Raw genomic sequence first — 22394 nt, forward strand, 5'->3', positions numbered from 1 at the left:
TTTTGTTTCCTGCAACTCCAAACAATTAGCCTGGCAAATATGAGGCTGCGTGGACTAAAGCATAGCTTAGTAACCATAGCTAACAAAACCCATGTTGTCTCATTCATTCTGCACAACCTGCAATAATATACACTTTTCAAATGCTTTCATGTAATTCCTTAGACCAGAAAGCCTATTTAAAAAAGTTGTGTGTGCTGATTGATGGTTTGTTTATCCTTGTAAAAATTACTTTTCTAACCTTATATGAAACGATTCCTGAGGAAATGACGATGTTGCTTCAACTTAGTGCTTTTAGCAGCCAAAATAAATGTTTCCTTCCATTTGATGGAGCACACAGATAGACATTATGAAAACCAAAAATAATATAAATAATTTTTTATTTTGAAATGACATGAAATTCCTCAGTTGATCAATTATGTAGTAATACTGGGGATGTTAATTCTTGCTTTTAATAATTCAACATATGTAAATCCTAGTCTTTAATTTGCTTAAAAAAAATACGTTTCAACAAGAAATCACATTTAAATTTCTGTTTCAGCATATTTAGAATATAACTGAATTTGCTGAATTTTTTTCTGCAGTCCCAGCAATCAAAGCACCAGAATCTTAATTTGAAATAGTACTAGTTTTACTTTGAAAGTCCCCAAATCAAACATTATCTTTTGAGCGGCAGAAGAGGTTGTCATGGTGACTGTTATATTATTCTTGGCTGCAGGTTTGAGAAGGAAAATGCAGAAAGTCCATTTCTCTCAGAGACAAAATCAAACATGATGAAAAGGCTTTAAAAACATGCACTGTTTGCGTTGTGGGGAAAATATTTTCATCTCAAGCAACATCTGGTGCCTTATGTGATAAATCTTCCTGTTTTTACTTATTTTGGACAGGATGGTATAAAATCATGTGAAAATAGTTTTCTAATTTTGACTTTCTCACATAAGAAATCAAGTCTAAAATGGGAGTTTCTGTCATCTTCGTTCAGTCTGTGACAGTCTGAGAGAAAACTGTGATATAATTCCTTCAATAAAGCACATATTCCTTTTTCTAAGTACCATAAATGGTGTTTCCAATTTAGAAATCATGGGAAAAGGGAGAGTTAATATATTTTTTTTGTTAGACAAAGTCAAGACCTTTCCTTCACTCTAGCCATCTTACATCTACATGGTAACACCCCACCTTTTTTTTAAAGTGTTTCTCCAACTAATGTGATAAATTAGTGAAAGCTATATTAGTATTGAAAAGCTGGCTTAAAAACTTAGAATCTACAATCAGAATGTGGAACCGCATCTCCAGGTTGACGTATCAGATATAGCACAGACTGAACAGTAGGCCAGTTTCTATGATTTTTTCCTCATCTCCTTCTCTGGTATGTTTGGCTTTTTTTTTTTGCCTAGTAACTAATAACACCTCAAATGTAAACAGCGTTCATCTTTCAGAGATGGGTTGTTACTAGTACTCGAGTAAAATACAAATACTTTTCTAAGTAGTTTTACCACATATTACTTTTACATTCTTCTTGAGTAACATCCCTATAAAGTATGGCTACCTTTACTTGTAGAACGTGGGGCTGCTCTACCCTCAAGTCTTTCTGCAGAATAGGCCCATGGCTCGAGTCCCAGTGAATGGACTCAAAAGCAATGGCATTTAGAAGCTCTAGTGGTCTTTCAGCTTCGTTTTTCATCGTACCAAACATCTGCTGTTTTACAGTTGTGAGATGTAGCTGGTACTATCAATGTATTTAAACTGCTAACTACAGAGCCGACCAACCCCGTGACATCACCACTTGAGTACTGCAACATGGTGGCGAAAATGCCAAAAAATTATTAAAAAATTTATTTTATACAGTTATATTTTCACATTTGTAATATAATTAATTATAATAGTAAGACACAATCTTGTAAATGAAGTCTGGTTCCACTTTAGTTTAATTGAATACATATTGAAGTACTAGTTGCTACTCTGCTACCTCTGAGGCCAGTTTTATTCAATTTGGGCTGCATTAAGTATATCCAATGAAAAATGATTGAAGGAAACTTGCTTAGAGGCTAAACCCGTTCTTTCATTCTTTGTTTCATTGAAATATTGCACATTTAAAGTATTGTTAAACAGGCAAACAATAATTACTAATAAAACATGTTGGTGTTGTAATTTAAAATGTGTTTTTGCACACAGAGCAAAATGTTTGAACAGCGATGCCTGAGAATGTTCTCCTTCTCACCTTGAATCCATATGGACAGGTGCAGTGGTAGGATCCTGCAGCATTAGAGACGCAGGTGCCGTTGTTCCGGCAGGGGGCCGCCAAGCAGGGGGAGCACTTTGACATCAGGCTGATATCCACAGGACCTGTTTATTAAGGAGGGGAACAGATGAGGGGTGATCCCAGGGAGACAGAGAAAGGGCAAAGGGAAGTAGCAGCTGTATATTTCTAGTCATGTTGTGCTAAAGGCTCTTCTCTTTGGTTAATGGAGACATAACAAAAAGATCCTAGACAAGAACAAGGCAAAGTGTAAGGGGGAATATATTTGAATGGTTTTATAGTTAAAGATACATAAAAATACAAACCTTAGTATCTTGTGAAATACATGGAGAATAGAACTAGCACTTTATTTTCTTCTGCTGTTTTTGTGAATGTGGTTAAACTATCACTAAAAACCAAAGTTATTCCACCAAGTTAGATAGTTGATAGGCAATGAGGCTTGTAATGTTACAGGCCTGTTTCCTCTCATCTCAGCTGCAGTAGCAGATTGTAGCAAACCTAGCTGTCTGTCTGATGTTCTCTATTCTATTCCACGGGAATAAAAGAGGGATTCTACATAGAATTATTTAAAGCATGACCAAACAACAGCCGGTTTTTCTTTGGGATTTTAATGACTAACAAAATTAGTGCATCAATGGAAAGATGAAGAAAATTTAGAGTTTTTAGCATTTTTACAAAAAAGTCACTAGTAGTTGTATTTAAGCCCTTTACTGTGACATCCCAAAATTAAACTCAGTGTAACCACTTGCCTTTAGAAGTCATTTAGCGAAATTCACAATTAAAGTGGGATAATCTTTCCACAAGAGAACTTTCAGTTAAAGGCTTAACAAATTTGGGCTTGATGTAGTTGCAAAAAGAAATACACAGTTGAAGCTAAATTTCCAACTGGAAATGAAAAATGAAGGTGATCTGATCAAAAGAGACAGTCTGTGGAGGAAAACTAACTCGATATGAACATGTCAACTATACAGTGAAACATGGCAGTGGCAGCAGTATTCTATAGGGGTGCTTTCCTTCTGCAGGAAGAGGGAAGCTGTTCAAACCTGAGATGGACGGAGCTAAATAGAAGAAAACCTGTTAGAGGCTGCAGAAGATTTGAGATTTGGATGTTTGGAGTTCAGCCACTCTGAACATCCACCCAGAGATGGTTTAGATCAAAGCAGATTCATGGGTTAGAATGGCCTAGTCAAAGTCCACACCTAAAAACTGAGAACCCGAGGAAAGATCTGAAGTTTAGCAATCCTAGTAGATCCTCTGGAGATTATCAAAGCTGGTCATACCCCAAAACACCTGTTCCATGTGATCCCGACAGAGAAACTCTAAATGAATTCAAGCTGCCTCATGTTTGATTTGGGTTGAGGAGTTCAAAAATATGCTTATTTCAATATTTAAATTAGTTTTTGTGAGAAAAATATGGAAATGTTCAAGGGGTGTGAAGGTGTCTTCAGTTTGACGTGTGTTTAAAGCAAACAGCTTTACTGAGTAAAGAATTAATAGTAATATAAATTTTAAACCACACAGCAAGTCAAATAATAGAGCGACATGACAGAGTTAATCTGGAATTTCATCTGGCTACTTTAAATGGTACCTTAAAATTATGTCAGTACCCAACAGATCCAAAAAATCTCACCTTTACACTGAAATCTGTTGAGTGGCGTAGTGAGCAGCAGTCTGTCAGCCATTTCAGGAGGTCCGGCACAGCGAGCAATGCCTACAGTTACATAGAAGATGGATCAGATTCAGACATGGACAAAGTCTTACAGGTTTGTTCATAGGATATTGATTTGTTACCAGGTTCTTTGAAGCCGGCCTTGACCCACTGAGAGAGCCAGCGTAAGTCACAGTTACAGTACAAAGGGTTGGCCCCGAGAGCCCTGAGCACAAGGACAAGACACATGAATGCACTAATCAAACATCTTAAACACAGAGAGAACTACACAGTGCTGAACCTACAGGTGAGACAGAGAGGTCAGGTGGCTGAAGGCTCCTTCAGTGATGGTAGACAGGTCGTTGCCATGGAGAGTCCTAACAACACAGAAAACAAGAGGCACGGATATTAAGCACATTAGAAAACAGTCTGGATGACCCACGGATCAATGATAAATTATCAGGTTCTTAATGTTTCTGCAAGAATGAATATGGAACTGAACAGATCTGCCAGGTTCAAATATAGTCATACGTCCACACCTGTAATTCAAGCTTCATCAGGTGGCTGGATGTTTAAACAAACTAAAGGGTTCACTCCATTTGATCCCAAGGGTTTTTCTGCTAGTTTTTATTTGAGGCCCAATTAACTCATTTCTTACATGGTTGATGGCAAGGTCCATCCTATTAGCTGTTTGATGACATTGTTTTTCTGAAACATATAGTTTGTACGGTACCAGTTTCTACCATCTGGCCAAAATTGATCCTGAAAGGCCCCATACCTTTTTTAAAAAATCTCTCTAAGAAAAATGTTTTTGTTTTTTCATGGTGTGGCAGAAGAGGTAATTTGATTAAAATAAATGCAGAGTTTTCTAACTTTAACACAATTTTTCCCATGCCAATAGGGTTCACTCTGTCGAGTCTCCAGCTTCCAATCAGCCACTAAGAGCGTTTCCCAATGAGGGGTGTTTTCTCAAAGCGTGTGAACGGCAGGTTTTGTAAACAGAGAAGCCTGGTGGCCAATAAAGGGAAAGTTGCAATACCTCTTCTCACTTTCATTACTTTACAGCAAACCAGCCTAAAAGGTCAGAAAGGAGGAAGAAAAGAGAGAGCTGAAGTACAAGAATGACCAAAGAACGAACAAAGCTCATGTAAATCAGACCAACTTTCTCAAGGAGGAAAGCTTTGGACTGAATCTTGATTTGAAACTGGCTGTATTTCTTCTAGACAGATATCTTTCCATTACTTTTATTATGAGATTTATGCTTTATCACATGCATATGGAGGTTTGTCAATGGGGGAAGGATAGGGGTGGGGCATACTTTTCAAACTAAACTGTTCTTTTGCTCATTATCAAAACTGTGCAGAAATAAAAAGAGCTGCTTTATGATGAAAATATAAATTATTTGACCGTCCAGAGTGACTGTCCACAGTTAAGATCCACATCAATGGAAGGGTGAATGACGGTCTGATGGAGGGATGGATGGACTGATGGATGGAGGAATGGATGAACATTCTCTAAACAACAGATTTCAAACCCCCAAAGCTTCAAACTACAGCATGTAATGTTGTTTGGGTTTATAATACAATCAGCCTTATTAATAATTAAAACACGTTAAATATTCATGAAGAAAACAACAGAACAAACGGAGGGCTCATCTTCGTTGTCGGGTAACTGCTAGTTTTTGGAAAGGACTGGGTCTCCTGAGCTGATTTTGTGTCTGAACCAGTCAAGTTCTTTTAGGGTGTGGACTTCTCTGTCGTATGGGTTTCCATTTATGTGTTCACGTCTCTAGATGTGTGTTTGTGTTTTATTTGGAGTCTGAAGGTCTTGTCTCTGAGGACAGCAGAGTGTGTGTCTGTCCATTTGAGTGTGTTGCCTGCTGGAAACTAGTTCACATTCCATTAGAGCAGAGGGACGTGGCAGGGGACAGCTATCAAACTGGCACTACTGGAAACTAAGCTCTATGTGTGTGTGTCCATGTGTGCATGAAGGTCAGCATGCGCCACTGTGCAACATTTGTCTGTGCGTGTTTCTCACAATGTGTGCTTGTGTCGGTTCCTAATGTCTTTAAGCATTGCTGTGTGTGTGTGTTTGTGTAAGGTGGTCTAACAGCTCTGCACAAGCCTCGCCCACAGGGGCTTCTGGGTAATGAGGAAGTGACAGTGATGACTGCCTGGCAACCAGTTGCTATGTGGGGGCATTAAGGGACCAGTCCCCACGGCAACATCAACTAAAATGAAAGGAAGGAAGCATGAAAGAATACAAAAAGTCACCAGTAAACTTCTCCAAGGTGAAATGCTTCATGAGAGATACAGTCGATACACAGAGAAAAGGTCAGAAACAAAGCTGTCTGCAGAGGGCCAGACAGACAAGTTCTGCTCTAAGCAACAATAGGAGCTGAAGCTTTGTTCTGACCCCTTTATTTTCTTGAAACATCATCTATGGACGCTCTAACAGACTGCACCACAGCGACTGCTGCAGTCCTCAGAGTTCTGCATCTAAGGTTTGCCAATGAAAAACCCCAATCAGCTTCATGACATCGATTGAATCATTGACGAGCAAACACAGAGTAGTTTGTGATCATGACGCAGAAGGGAAATTTACCTTTTATTTTACCAATAAAAATCCAAAGAATGGTGTGTTTTTCTATACAGCCCCTTCACCTTCCGACACCCCTAAATAAAAGCCCTGTGTAACCTAAAGCAAAGAACCAGAGTCCAGCTCTGTGTGTCTTAATCTTAGCGGTTCTTTAGAGAACTTTTGAAAACTAGAGCATTATAACCACCAAGAACCATCAAAAAGACCAGGGAGGATGTTCTCATTCAGTTCAAATCAGGGCTAGGTTTTAGAACAACATCCCAAGCTTTGAACACCTCCCAGAACTCAATCCATCATCTGAACACAGAGAGAGATTGGCCTGCAGATCTACCAAGACGTGTACATCCACCCAGACTGAAAAGGGGAATATTAATTAAAGGAGGAGTACGGATGACCATGGTGACTCTGGTAGAGCTACATAGAGCTCCACAGCTCAGGTGGGACAATCTGTAATGATATTAGCTTTTATTCCCACTGAACAAACAGTGGGGATAAAAGGGAATATGGGCAGAACAGTAGGCACAGCCAGGGACCGGAGAGTGTCTGGTTTGGGAACCTCAGTATATTATCTCTGCTGTTTGCAGATGATGTTGTCCTGCTGGCCTCAACAAGTCAGGACCTTCGGCATGCACCGCTGCCAAGTGAGAAGCAGCCGAGATGAGGATCAGCACCTGCAAATCTGAGGCCATGGTCGAGTTAGGGTTACCTGTCGTGGTGAAGAGGGAGCTAAGTCGGGGGGGCAAAGCTCTCAATTTACAGTTCAATCTAAGTTCCCAACCTCACCTATGGTCATGAGATCTGGGTAATGACCAAAAGGAAAACATCGCTAATGCAAGCGGCCTAAAAAGAGTGTCCTTCGCAGGGTAGCTGGGTGCACCCTTTGAGATCGGGTGAGGGGCTCAGTTACCCGAAAGCAGCACAGAGTAGAGTCGTGGCTCCTCCATGTCAAAAGGAGCCAGCTGAGGTGGCTCGGGCATCTATTCGGATGCCTCCTGGTCGTCTCCCTCGGGATGTGTTACAGGAAGGTTGGAATCAGCTGGGTTAGACTGTTAAAACCAGCTTAGGCTATCGGGTTTTCTCTGTAGCACAGCCATAATATTCAGAACAGGCTTGATGCAGCTCGATGAGAACATATTTTATGACCTAAATACAGGAAACAACCTGGACTCAACTTCTGTCAAACCTTCACAATAAAAGCCTTAAATACATAAACTGAATTATTATTTAGTATATTTATCTGCATCCCTTTAGCTCATAAATACAACTGCAGGAATATTGATAATAATAGCTTTTTTACTGTAATATTTTGTTGTTACTGAGGTGAAAGATGGTCATGATAAAAGTCGTCATTTTGCTTGATGTTTGGGAACCCTTCTCTTACTTTAGGAATGATTCCTCTAATAAGGGAATCTCAGTTTATTTAGAAATATTGTGGCATTTAAATATTGTAGATTTGAACTCCAAATGCACATATGTAGTAAAGTGTGGCATTTTAAGGTTGGTTTTCAGGCTGTGATGTAAGCCCATAACCCAACACAAGACTTATCACAAAATGTTTTGATAAAATGGCAACTGAATATCACTTATTCCAAATACTAACATATTCTATTCAAACAAATTAAACAGAATAGCTTTTTTTCTATTTTCTTGATTTAGGAAATTAAAATGATGGCTCTCCTCCACAGCAGGTGCAGAATCTGGGTCACCTTCTTCACCCAAACAAATGTTTGCAAAATAAATTATAAACAGATTAGGGTTAGACCAAGCAATCTTTGTAGTAAAAGCCAAACTATATGTAGAATATAGAACCAACTGATTTAGTAGATTCTCTAAGGAAGTGTGTTCTTGCACTGTTTAGTGTCTCCACATCTGGGATGATGTGTGGAGGCGGACAGAGAGTAATATTCACATGGATGCTGTGTCTAAGCAGGCATGTGGGTTTCAGGAGACAGAGGGTGGACAACCGAATGGATGACCCAGAGAGACTGAGCCTGAGAGTCGATTCATCACATACAACCCTGGGTGGAGGCAGAGGAAAGGAGGAGAGGATGGATGGAGGAAGAAATGCTGGTGGACAGAGAAAGGCCACAGCATGCAGATGGAAAGACTATTTCTTCTCTTCCCTAAAACAACAAGTGATGGGCATTCTGAGCAGGACTTCACCTGCTTTGACATCAGAGACATTATTAAAGTGTGATGTGGCCCTGTGATATCCTGACACCTGGCAGGATACAGAACACTGAATCCACTGCAGCACTTGGTGGGGAGGCGTGCTACTCACAGAAGACGGAGAGACCTGAGGCCATCGAAGGCGTGGAGTGGGATGCAGCGGATCTGGTTGTAGCTCAGGATGCTGGAAGGAACACACACCCATATATAGCATCAAAAATCTCTAAATAAAACAACCTGTATGGTCTACAACCTGATTATCACAGGAATATTTCTAAAAACTCTGTCATGTTGCTTCAGGAACTTACAGTGTGGCCAGCTGTGTCATGTTGTTGAAGGTATACGGAGCCACTGTGCTGATGCTGTTGTTGCTCAGGTCCCTGTGAACAAACAGTTTCGCTCAGAACAACACATGCAAACACCACTGAGTCCTAAACCAGCAGGCATTCAGGTGATCTGCTGCATAAGAAAGGTACCTACACCAGAGATAGCTGCTTCAGGGCTGCCAGCTCCTTAGGAACAGAGGACAGCATGTTACCCTCCAGGTACCTGGCAGGAGAAAGGCAAGGATCACAAATACAGACCTTCTAGGCTTAATTATGCTCAGAGGTTCATGCTGGGTGTTAAAGGAGGAAGTTAACAGTTGGAGGAACCAAAAATAATTTATACACCAGGGGGAAAATCTATATTCAGAGCTATTTTCTTTCAACCAACAAGTTTTTAAGAGTAAATTAGAACATTTATAACAACCATATTTCAATTTTTAATAACTTAACAGTTAATTTACTGCATTTCTAACACTTTTTAAAATTTATTTTAGGATTAAGTTGGACGTTGAACATTGAGTGCTTTGATTTGGACACTTTTAGATTATGAGGACAGGAAGTATCTTTATTTGTATAATTTCAGGAGGAAGTTCCCTTGTAACATTGCAGCTATTTAAGCAAAGTGAGAATGTGGCTAAGTTTTGTTGATTTTGTTCTGAAATGATCCTGATTCATTTAAAGCAGGGTTGAGATGTGGTGACATTAAAGTGGTCATTATTTTGAAGCGTTCAGCTAACAGGAACCGTTTTTGTTCCACTGACATGCCATTATAATCCACCATCATCACTGCACTGTATCAACCTCAACGTTTCAAAGTAAAACCTGAGCAGCAGCTGCAGTCATACCAGCTTCCTTTCACACTTCATCACATGATATAAAATCTGTTTCTTAGACTGGAGGCTCAGACCACGAGTCCAACTACCAAGTCTTTAGGGAACAAGGCTAAGTGCTGTCTGAAATCATCTTCAATCTGGTGCTGTTTTTGAGTGAAACCATCTTTGTGTTAAAATTAAGCAGCCTTCACCTTCCAGCCATCATGAAAAATTTAGACTGAAGAGTTTCACTGATGCTCACAGGGACGCTCCCACATTTCATGATCCAGTGGCGTCCTGCTTCTCCCTCAGGTCATAAGTAGGTCATGTAGACAGCATGATGGAGTGTCTTCTTCAGCTTGATCAATACCTAATCACTGCTATTGACCCTGTAGCCTAGTCCCATTTTACAGCCACAGAGCTCTGCTTGTCTGTTTGTGGTTATGCCTTTGAGTGCAATAATTCATTATTACTGCTGGAGGTTCAGTTTTCAGTGTTTTCTAATTTTCTGCACTGGACCAACATCATTTCAGCCGTGAAACGAGTTTTCATGTCTTTTTCTGTTTGTCCTAAAAAAACAAGCCTGTGAGTATTTCAGTGTGTGCACCCCGGACTCACAGCTCTGTGGTGTCCTTGGGAATGCCTTTAGGGAGAGCATGCAGCCCTCTGTTGCTACATCGCACCACTCCGTCTGAACATGTGCAGACGTCGGGACAACCAGATGCAGGAAGACAGCCATTATCCTCAGCACCTGGAAAGAGTAGAGAAGACAAATGTTTGAGTAGAGACCAAAAAGAAGGGGAGAAATAGAGGAATAAGGGAGAAAAATACAGAGACACTAAGCAGATACAATAATTGAAAAGGGAAAAGCTAATTCAGCTGGGACTCTGATTTTTGGTCATTTTTATTTCTAATGCTTTTAAAACAAGCAGATGTTAAGTGAATAGCTGTGAAGTCATCTGACCTACAACCTGAGCATTAAATGAAATATATCGCTGAGAAATTTGTAATGAGACATCTTCAACAGTATTTTAAAGAGTCAGACAAATACATCAAAAACACTTATTTGGCACATATATGCAGCCAGCTGTGGGAAACATATGTCCTTTTCTGGAAAAGTTTTCATTTTATCTCAATTAATAAATGCCTTTATGAAATGTCAAGGTCAAAATAAAGATATTCCTTTTGATCCAATCTAGGCAGAAAAAGCTGACATTTAGGCTAAGCTGCTGCTGTCTCTTAGGTTTCCCTACTTTTGGTTTATGTGAAAGAGAAAAAGGAGGATAGTTAGTAAAACTTTAGGTCTGTTCAGGTCTATAAGCCATATTTGTTACTTCTAATGGTCATTTTGGTTGGTATAGAATGTGTCTGTTGGGGTTTAGGATGTAAAATCCACAGAGGACTACTGTGCCTGGGTAAGGCAAGTTATCTTTGCTCTGACATTATAGTCTAGATTTATTTATATTTTCTTCACTTGTTTGGCTGCAATGATCATACACTTCACACAGACACAGAGTGATTGCAATCACTCAAGGACTCTGATAAGAAGGATCAGAGATGGAAGCTGTGTTGTTCTTGGCGTGAGGCTTTTCCATTTCCTGCATCAAACATGAGCACAGAAGCACAGCTCTGATGGAGATGTGCTGAATGTAAGCAGCTCAGCGATGTTCTCTAAAGTAAAACAAGCTGAGGTAAAAGATAATTAATGATAATTAGAACTGGAAGCCTTGCCAATCATAACACAACTGGAACTTGAGCTTGAGTGTAGTTCAAAAAGGGAGAGTTAGCCATCCCATATGTGAACCTTTGGGTCTGTCAGTCCCTGTGTTTAAAATGCCATCATGTAAATAGCTCAGTCCTTCACTAAGCTCATTTGCCATTCAGAGCATTTTCACTATGATTTCACACAAAATTGTTCAGCTACACACAAATTGTTCTTTACATTTTCAGTGTTGTTTTGTGTGTCGAAGCCGGAAATCAAACCCTCAACCCGCCAAATGGTCCTCACCATGCATTTAAGGAAAGCTCCATGTGTGCAGACTGATGCATGTCTAATAGCTCTCTCCTGTGTCCTGTGGTTGTTTTGACGTTGTCTTTGTAGTTTTATAATTGAGCTAATCTCTTAATGTCGAGTAAATGAGCGCTTCTGGGACGGGTAGAAGGGTCATGTAATGTATGCATGCATGTGCAAATGTGTGTGTCTAATCTACTGCATGTCGCTATGGAGTCCACAGAGAGGTGCAGCCCGGGGCTTACTCACTCTGCACGCGGCTAATCGAACTAACACCTAAATGTGAGCTAAATATCTTCTCACAAATTCAATTAACTTTACCTTTCCCCCGGCTGCATCTGGACACCTTAATGACCATTTTACTTGGCTAAAAATAGGTGCCACACTGAGTACTATTGTGTGTGTGTGTGTCCCTCTGCCTCCTGTAGAGTCTTTGTGTGCCTCCTAGAAGTGAGAAGGCCTCAGCTTAGGGGGTTATGTGGAACAGTTTGTTTGTCTTGGCGTCGGCAGGATGTCTTCAAACATTTGATGGTTGGTTCTGAGCCAAAGCATCATTGATTTTATGTTGCTACTGATCTAGATCTCTGATTTCCACAACCTGAGCAGTGGTGTGCCATAAAGGAAAGGTCAAACAAACCCCCTAATTTTCACTTTGCATTAATGATTTACTGCCCTCCACCTTCATGTCATTACTTTTATACTTCAGTAGGACGAGGAAGATTTAAAGTTGGACATTAGTCACCTCTGTCGAGACTGTAAGAGCTCTGATTTAAAGCTGAGGGTGGTATGAACTGTTGGAACGGCTGAGAGGGACTGAAAGAAGATTTATGTGAATGTGTTTGTACAAGATGCAGGAATGAACATCAAGGTCTGAAGCAACCAAGAAAACTACTCTTCAAACTCATTCCCTGGGTAATGACTTAAGAACCTGTGGAGGAGAAGAAAGCAGGACTAGGAAGTAAAGAGTGTTCAGCGATTGTATGGATGGATGGGTGGTGTGCTGTTCTTAGCAGAATACTTCACTCCAAATCTGAAGGCTTGATGGTGATTCCTAGACTTTCTGAAAGTAGAATCAGAAGCATACATTTTTACGTATCAGGTTCCACTCTTATAGAACCAAACCTTTTTTAGTTTGCGAATAAGATACCCTGTGTACTCGTAAGAGTAGGCTTAGAAGTTATTTTTTTTTATCAAGCTTATCCTGTAATTAGAATGGCTGAGATTACTCTGGTCTCTCTATACTTATGCTGCTATAGGCTTTGGTTGCTTGAGGACATAGAATTTCTTTCCCTATCCCTGCAAGTTTCTCCTTCTATTCTCCATATTGCATTATTTGTTACTTCAACTTTTAACTTTGTGTTCTGTTTTTCCTCCTCATAGTTGCTCCATCTGGCTAGGCGCACTGTTGAGCAGTAACACCAGCCTGTATTTGTACTCCTGTCTAGGCATCAGAGAGAGACGACAATTTTTCTGATTTCACCATCAAATTGAGGACCGGTTTTTATAAAGTGAAAAGATTTTGCTGGTCCTTAATTGATTTCTTTGCCAATAGCTAAGTTTCAGGTGAGGTATGCATTGGTTATGGTTAGATTTAGGGTTATTGTCATTATTAGTGCATAGAAAGGGTTGGAAATCAATGGAAGTCAATGGGACGCAAACATGGTCCTCACTACCTACAGCACAGTCAGATAAGAATGTCAATGTATTGGTAACCTGGTGGGGACAATTTCCCATGACTATGCTACATTTCGGGGACTCATAGGTAGCTGTGAGGATCAATAATGGTTCCCATGAGTGCTTACAAGAGTGCTTACATTGAGTCTGGTTCTGCTGGAGGTTTCCTCCTGTTAATGGGTGTACTGTCCCTACATGCATGCTCGGTATGAGAGATTGCTGCAAATTCAGCCACACAATACAAGTGATTTTCAGTGTCAATAAAGGCTCCTCCAGGAGGAGGGAATGCTGCAAAACCCAATTACTTAATGCAATCAACTGGGTTTCCTTAAATAAAAAACTTCTAACCAGTCTGTTGGAAACAATTGATTGAACTGACTCTGTAAAGAACCTTGAGATGATGTGCATTGAACATAAATAAATTGAATTGAGTTTCCTAATAATAGTATAATGTTAAATCTTAATTAAATGAGGTTTTAAAGACTTTGAACCTTTTGTTATCACCAGCTAATCGAAATTTTAATCTGACTCACCTGAAATGAAATTTTCCTTCTATGATAACTTACCTTTACAAATGAGTAAGCTTTAATCAGAGCAGTTCAGACTTCTTTCCACCTGTGAAAAGCTTTTTTAACAACCTAACCCCTAATTTTTGGGATCCATAAGTATTTCTTAGGCAAACATTTAAGTCCTGTCTTCACTGCTGACTAAGGTCCGCAGAGGACCAATGGCTGCAGAACGCCAAATTTTACCTCCTCTCACACTTCAGTTTCATCTCCAATGTTTGCTGCATTTCTCCTGGAGCTCAGCTGGTTGTACCACAGTTTACAAACATGTTTCCAATAGTGCTGACTAGAGTCGAAGGGAAGCAAAAATATCTGCGGAGAGGATAAACATTTCACCATCACATGTGAAGTCAGGGGCAGCCACGTCCTGGATGGGGATCTCCTTCAGGAAGGCGGGCTTCTGGCAGCGGGGGTTCCCACTCACCACTCTGGTCTTCTTCAGCCACTGACCGAGCCAGGCCAGCTGGCAGTCACACACATACGGGTTGGAGAGAAGGTTTCTGTGGGAGAAATGAAGCATGGATGCAGAGGAGGGTCACCAGAAGGTTAAGGAAAAAGTCATCCTGTAATTCAATCTATTCAAGTTGCCGCCTGTTTCACATTCAGAACTCCAAATAGACTGAAAATCACAAAAAGCACAAATAAAAGAAGGTTTAGGCCATTCTCAGTTTTAACAATGGTTGGATGTTTTTGTAGCAACAACAAAAAACATTTTGTAGCCTTTGAATACATTCGGATCAGAGACAAAGAGAAGAAGACGAAGAGAAGAGAGGAAAGGTTATAGCTTATTTCTATTCATTTAGTAAAGAACAGAGAATGCATGAAAAGGTTATCAGCTCAATTTATTCATTTTTTTAATATCCCCTCTTTAAACTTGTTCCTCTCTTAAAAATATTATTCCTGCATCCACTTTGTTCAGATCCATTTAAAGTGAAAATTGTAAAAGCAGCCAATCAGGAGCATCGGCTGGATCACTCTTGAATTCATGACTGCAGCATCTTTTACCACAATCACATTACTGATTTCACATTGTATGAAAAATAACATGCAAAAAAAAGAGAATATAAAGAAATTAGGGATGCACGATATAATCGGCCCACTATCGGTATCGGCCTGTATCGGCCTTAAAACTGAATATCGGACATCGGCCACCCCACCGATATTTAACCCGATATTTGATCAGCTTCTAATTTTCTAAAGTCTAAAAAAAAATTAAATAAGCACTACTTCTTCTTTTTCCTCAAAAACTTCTTTTTTACAGATTTAAAAACTTCTAAAGACGAGGGAAAAAATGATGATACATTAAAATATCACAATATCTTCATATGCTGATATATTGCCATTTAAAAACACCATATCAATCTCTTTTACTAATGAAATATTGCTATATGTCATCATTATGCTACAAAATCCCCTGAAAATTCAAGAAATTTTGCCATATTTTTATATGTTGATATATTGACGCCGTACTGATCTATTTTACTAACAAAATCTCACAAGAATTTGCAAAATATCATGAGAGTTTGTAACAGAACGATGAAATTTCACGAGATTTTGAAAGTAAAATAGATCGATACCGCGTTTTTAAAAATCAATTTGATATCAGCATATGAAAATATATTTGAGTATATTATTTTTCAAAGTGTCAGAAATGGATAACAAAACTGCTATTTTCAATGACTACTTATTTTTGTCCAGCTTCAACATCGGTATCGATATCGGTTATCGGCTACATGAGTTTTAAAATATCGGCATATCGGATATCGGCCAAAATCCCAATATCGTGCATCCCTAAAAGAAATCTAATTGTTCTGACTCAGATATATGGATAAATGAGACATTTATCTGGAAACATGAAGAAGAATCATGGGATTTTACATAAATGGTGGAATAGTTGGCTTCATTTAGACATATCTCGATTTTTTAAATCATCTCTTTAATCTGATGTTGACAGTAAAACATATTTATTCACAAGTTCATCTGCAGTTTAGGCAACAAAAATAATTATTTGAAACCATGAAAAAATAATATTTTACGAGTTAAAAATATGTACAGCTTTTTATCTTCATCCATTGTGCTATATGTTTTTTCGCAGTTGGGAAAACGCCTTGTTTGTTGTCCAAATAATGTAGGTTTCTATATTCTACTCATGGTCTCTACTAAATGGTTCTATGACTCCTGCAACTAATACCCGCCATTAAAATGTGTGCGTCCATGTGCTCCATTGTGTGGAGCAGTGCGGGGTAAAGGTTTTTGCTCAGGAACCCAGAGTGGAGGCCGTGGGGATCAAACAGGGTATTTGCAACCTTCTCCAAGCACAAGCATAGTGCTCTAACCACTAAGCCAACACTCCAGAGCACTCTAGGAGTTCTGGTCGGATATACTTCCCATCTAATCGAGTGTTTTAAATTAAGAACTGACATTTTCCTGGGTGAAAACTTTACTGAAGATAAAAAATGTTTCTGATCTTCAGCTCCAGACAGAACATCAGTCCTTGTTCCTGAAGAAGCTGCTGTTCAGTAAGATATGAATGAGAAATAGGAGCATCAATGCATCGAAATGCTGCATTCAATGTAGCTGGTATTAAGCTGCTGCAGATAGGAGAAATGGGCTGTAATATTTTTATTTAAAGGAGCCAAACTAACATTGAAGGTACGACATTGGAAAACGAAGGAAAGAAGCAGAAGGTAACGAATGAATGACGAAAAAAACAAAGATGATTTTGCTATTCTTCACCTCTCTGTCCCCATTTGTCTTTCCTCTTGCTCCATTGTAATGAACAAACAGCAGCAGGAATAAAGACAGACTAAAACCAGCCAAGAGCTGATGAAGATGATCTAATTAATTACTAACCAACTTTTCATCTGGTTTCTCAGACGATTGAGGGAGCAAAGGTTCACACAGCAAACGGTCCTTTTCTTCTGAGCCCAAACCACTGATCAGTCTAATGAAAGCATCCTTCTACATTCCACAAACACTCCCACCCAAACACTTCAATTAGGCAAATATGGCATCCCATAATGCAGCTCTTTGTTGCAGCAGGTGTGCTCATCTTTGGGAGGAAAAAAACAATCTTGCCAGTCCAGACCGGGTCCAAGTCTAACCGTCAGTGTGTGTGCAGATGCTGGAACCTGCAGCTTTGATAATAAATGTCTGGGATCACAGCCAATATGCTCCATAATGATGAAGAGCATCTGTGAGGATGAGGATCTCCAGAGAACAACATGTGCACATGTACTAGGCGGTGAATCATTGTGTGAGAGACACAGAATCCCAACCAGAGAAGAAATAAAGACAAACAAAAGGGAGAGCAAAGAGGCTTGAATTAAGCAGCTGATCCAGACTTACATGGTGGACAGGGAATGGAGGGTAGAAAAGGCTCCAGGAGCAATGCTGGCAATCCTGTTGTCATAGAGGGACAGCAGACGCACCGAGCTCAGACCCGTGAAGGTACCGTTGTCGATGCAGCTGATCTGGTTGCTCCGCAGCATGCTGGAAACACATTATTCATTTCAGTTCCTACAAACATCCCAGATCTGACATCACACACATATTTATCTAGCATTTTAAAAATGACCAACAAACACTTTAGATTTGGTGGAACTATCCAGTAGATGATGTCCTGAAACCCTCAGATCATCTAATGCATTAATGAGCTCTAATGATCAGGTAGTTGGATGAGCAGCTATGAAACAGCCCGTTAGATGCCTTAAAGCAAAGAATACTAGCCAAGCTGTTAGAGTCCAGATCTTTTTATTTGGATCATTTCAAACTACCCTTGAATATGAAGAATCTCTATCTAATGATTCAGAAAAACACTTAAAAACATTCCCATGATTAGTTTAATAAGGTATTTATGTGTGGAACTGAAAGGTAAGCTTCTTTGCTTCTAAGGATGGAGAATTTTTAGGGTTAGTAGAATCTCTCCAGAGATTCTGCCCAGTTGGGCTGCATAAGCATTTCTGTTTGCCTTGTGCGGCTTTGCTGCAGTTTATAATCACAGAGACATTCATGCTGCAGTTTGGAGTCTTTTTCCCTCTACTAAACTTAAATTAGGTTTTTAACTTTAAAAAGGTTACAAAACCCTTTCTTTAAAACACCATAAAGAGAAAGCAGAAAAACTTTAATCTGAATAGTTGCAGAAATTTCTTTACTGGGTTCGTTTTTGATTCTCTGCTTCATTTGTGGTTGAAGAAATTATCTTATGGTAATAAACTAGATTTTATTACATGCAACTGATCCGCTTTGTTGAGTATATGGATTTTTTAAAAAATATACTTTTTCAGTCTGTATAATTTGTAATGTTTTTTTTATATAACTTTTTGAATAATATTTGAAATAGTTGGGGTTAGCTAAGGACAAAGCAAACCCTAAATCAGAGATGATTATGTTTTGGAGGAAATCCAATCAACCAAATATCAATGAAAACAAATGGGACTGCAGCCATGATGTCCTGATTACCAGGAGGGAGTAGATCCAAAGCAGCCTCTGTTGGACGGCCATGACAGACTTTAATATGACATTAGCTCCTGACATGCGGCCGCGTGGGACCGTAAGTGAGTTAGTTAGCATTAGCAATCTCTGGGACAGACTAACCAGGTTAGCAGGGCTATTACTGGAGCAGGACCCTCTTAACATAATACAGGAGCAGCCATGATGCCATTAGAGAGTCATTAGTCCGCATATATGTACATGATAGCATTACAGAGTCATTACAGAAAACACACACACCACCTCACTTTGGAATAGGAAGAGCGTGCCCCTCATTAGGCTGATTCTGGTTGATATAATGATCATGTGACATTCAGCTTCCAAAAATTTAAATCTATAATCAAACTTAATAATAAAAGTTTCCTCATAGGTATATTGTGTGATAAAAGATCCAAAAACATCTCTATTGTCTAAGACGGAGGTCTTCAACAGGGGGTCCGTGACCCCTAGGGGGTCCATGGAGGTACTGCATGGGGGTCGTGAAAGTTTTGGTTGATCAGACTTTTTTGTTTTATATTTCTCCCTGCAATTTAACAACTAATTGAATTGTCTTTAAATCCACATTAACATGAATTCAACAAACTGTAGTTAACAGATAAATGGAGGCAGAATCTGTCTTTCAGTCATCAATGAACACATTCAGCGACACTCTTAAGAGCTGGCCACCGTTTCATTCACAACACCTGTCCCATCAACCAGGAATCAGAATCAGAAATACTTGGGTGAAATTACTTTCGTTACATTACTCCATCTGTAATAGAGTGACTATATGACCAATTTGATATAACACTATTTTATACAATATATATATAAATAGGAGGTCCCTGCTCCTAATCGCCATCAGTTTGGGGGTCCTGGTCTGGAAAACGTTGAACACTCCCGGTGTAAGACGTCAGAAGCTTTTTTATGTTGGAGTGAAAAGCTCAACTTCTGTCCATTAGATTGAAGATTTTCTAAATCTGTAATGATTTCACGTTGAAAATGACATGAATTATAAGAATAAGTGAAACAAGTTAGCCTCCTTACTTTTAACTTGACGACTTAAATAATTCTGCTATTTCTTTCTTTTGACCTTGTCAGTGTTTAACTTCACTTGTAGCTTTGTCAAACCCCAGTTTATATAAACATTATAAATTAAAGAAATTGCAAAAAAAAAAAAAAAAAAATCGTAGATCTGATTCAAGAAGCAACCAATAAACCATACAGTTTATCTTTATATACCTTTTAGGGTCTAAAAATGTATATTTGAACCTGTTCAGATGCTGTTGCACAGCTTTCCTGATTCCCTGGAATAGAACAATTTTCCATTTGCAGCTGCTGCCATATAATATAAAAGCACAACCAGTTCTTCTTAATAAAATGTAACGATTTAATTATCATTAGTTACAGGGAAATTCAGCGCTGCAAACAGATTTACTGCATACACCCTCCCAACACACACAGCTCTGTGGTGACACTCACAGGGTCTTCAGGCTGCTCAGGCCTCTGAACATACGTCCCTGCAGCCCCGTTAACTTATTCCCTGTTAGCAGCAGCTCCAGCACTCCTCCAGCTCCATCGAAGGCTCCTTCACGGATATCCCTCAGCTTGTTGTTGCTCAGGTTTCTGCAAAGAGAGAGCCAAAACACGTCATCTTCTTTCCACACTCAGGTGTTTTTTTAACTGCCTGTGTTTGCTTCAGCAAATAAAGTTGTTCTCATAAACTGGGGGACAAGATAAGCTCACATCCTTCCCCTCGGTTTGATTGCAGCAGTTAATCATGTCCCTTCAGCTAATTAATGTAAGCCCAAATCTCTCCCTGTAATATCCTTTCCTTTTACAAGGAGTCCTTTCGATAACACAGGAAGCCGCCACTAAAACTGAAACGGCGGGCTTGCATACATAAAGTATATTGGACAAATGGTCACAAATGACTAAAAACGATTGCAGCCTCCCTTCATCGTACAAAGAGAGAGAAAGTGAAAGGAAGAAAGAGCCTGGCCGGGGGAAACAATGAGTTCAAATGATACCCATCGGCAGGTAGGCCAGGCTGCAGTTTTCCTCTTATCAGCTCCTTGGAAGATCGGGAGGAGAGCGGGCAATTTAAAAAGTTCAGGAAAGAATGAAAAACAAAATGAGGCAGACAAATATTAAGTCAAATGTATTAAAGCAGTGCAAACTGCAGGGAGGGTGTGAGGAGAGTGGGAGGAGGGGGGAGGAGGAAAATGGAAATGAGATCAGGCCAATCTATACTGTCAGTGATGCTGCTAGATGGTTAGCAATTTCCTCTCCAATAAATCAAACACTCGTCTCTGCTCCATCTTTCTCTATCTTTTTCTCACACACACACACACATACACACAACCCCCCCACAGACTCCCACCTGCACACACTCTCAGGCTGCAGATAGGGGCTGACTGTAAATCTGAGTTGAAGGTCTTTTTTTCAATCAATGGCTGCTTTACTCGGCCCTTATTTCAGCTTTTCTCCCTCTCTGTGTTCCTCCTTCATCCAGCAGCTCTTCCTATAAACCTCTCACATTCATTTAAATCTTTTTTCTTTCTACATGTTTGTTTTCTCCTTTTGCTATTCATATTCTTTTCAGACCAGGGAATACAAGCTCTGTTCAAAAATAAACCAAAGCCCTGAACTTCTTCAGTGTATTTTACTAGGACTTTTATAGACATAATAAATTGTGATGGACAGCTTCCATCTTTTACACTCAAAATCTAAAACCGGTGGCGTGCTTTTGTTAATACTTTTTTTTTTAAACCTTGTTTTCCTTCAACCTATTATAGTTTTTCACAGTATTTGGGGCTCATTAAACAGAAATTACATTCTCAAAACTCAAAGATCATTGCTAAAGCTCATATCTCTTTCAAAACTGTTCACTTTTCCTGCAATACTTCATTCTTTCCCACATAAATCGCCAGTGGCACCAAAAATGCTATGATTCTTCTCAAATATTCAAGTAATTTCTCTAAACGGGCTAGATGTTTTCACCACTTTTGGTGCTTTTCCAAAAACCAACCTGGATAATTTGGCACAACAGACTGTTAATCGGCAGAAACTCATCTCCCTACCAAAACAGTCAAAAAGAAGTTTCTATGTCATACAGATTGTCAGTGCCTCCAAAATAAATCGCCATTTTGGCATTGTGTGAGCACTGAAAGTCAGATGTTTACATGTTTTGTCACTGTGGCAGAAGACCTTGAAATGTCCCTCATTTTAACCCAGTCCATCAATCATATGATTACTGCTCTCATTGTGCAGCCGACAGCATGTTAGTGTAAAAAACTGGTTATAGAATTTATCAACAGGGGTGGCCAAGAGCTGACAACACTGCACACAAGGAAATTAAGACAATTATTATTTATACAATACTACTTCAAGTTACAGAAAAAAAATGTAAGTGAAATCCTAACAGCAAGGCTTCTGGTGAAAACAAAAACAATTTTTATGGGTGGCCTGTTACTTTACTGGTCCCACTCCTGTACGTTATCCTCTTGGCCACCATCCTGTATCTATCAGCCTGCAAGACAGAAGCCTGTTGTGTCGTCTATCTGGCCACATATTCTCATCTATGTCACAGTAGATATTTTCCCTTGCAATGCAGCGTGGGTAGAAACTGCGTGCATGTCTCAATAATCCCTAAACTTCTCCCCCCTATTCTACCACCACATATACTTAGTCTCTGCCTGCATGGTTAGAAGCTTTAACAGTTTGGATGAAGCTCTATATTCACATTTCTATACGTATAGAGAATCGAATCACAATGATGGACAGCACCTGTCCTGTTTCAGATGCGGAAAACTTCTTCTAATTCGTCAAGTTCTAGTGTGACCTGACTGTCAGTTAATCAATTT

General features: G+C 39.5%; 1 protein-coding gene across 2 annotated transcripts in view; it reads right to left on the bottom strand.

The window, feature by feature from the left end:
* Nucleotides 1–22394, bottom strand: part of slit3 (slit homolog 3 (Drosophila)) — a 283239-nt gene that overhangs the window by 29298 nt on the left and 231547 nt on the right. For both annotated transcript variants that reach the window (XM_038286679.1, XM_038286681.1), the window contains 11 exons: nt 20011–20154; nt 17407–17550; nt 14395–14558; nt 10426–10558; nt 9150–9218; nt 8978–9049; nt 8782–8853; nt 4208–4279; nt 4046–4128; nt 3885–3965; nt 2216–2340 (listed from right to left, as the gene is read on the bottom strand). In XM_038286679.1, the coding sequence (XP_038142607.1) occupies nt 2216–2340; nt 3885–3965; nt 4046–4128; nt 4208–4279; nt 8782–8853; nt 8978–9049; nt 9150–9218; nt 10426–10558; nt 14395–14558; nt 17407–17550; nt 20011–20154 (1159 nt within the window). The remainder of the gene's footprint in view (nt 1–2215; nt 2341–3884; nt 3966–4045; nt 4129–4207; nt 4280–8781; nt 8854–8977; nt 9050–9149; nt 9219–10425; nt 10559–14394; nt 14559–17406; nt 17551–20010; nt 20155–22394) is intronic.

Source organism: Cyprinodon tularosa, unplaced genomic scaffold (assembly GCF_016077235.1).
Source record: "Cyprinodon tularosa strain WSP-4 unplaced genomic scaffold, ASM1607723v1 ctg229, whole genome shotgun sequence".
Lineage (NCBI taxonomy): Eukaryota > Metazoa > Chordata > Actinopteri > Cyprinodontiformes > Cyprinodontidae > Cyprinodon > Cyprinodon tularosa.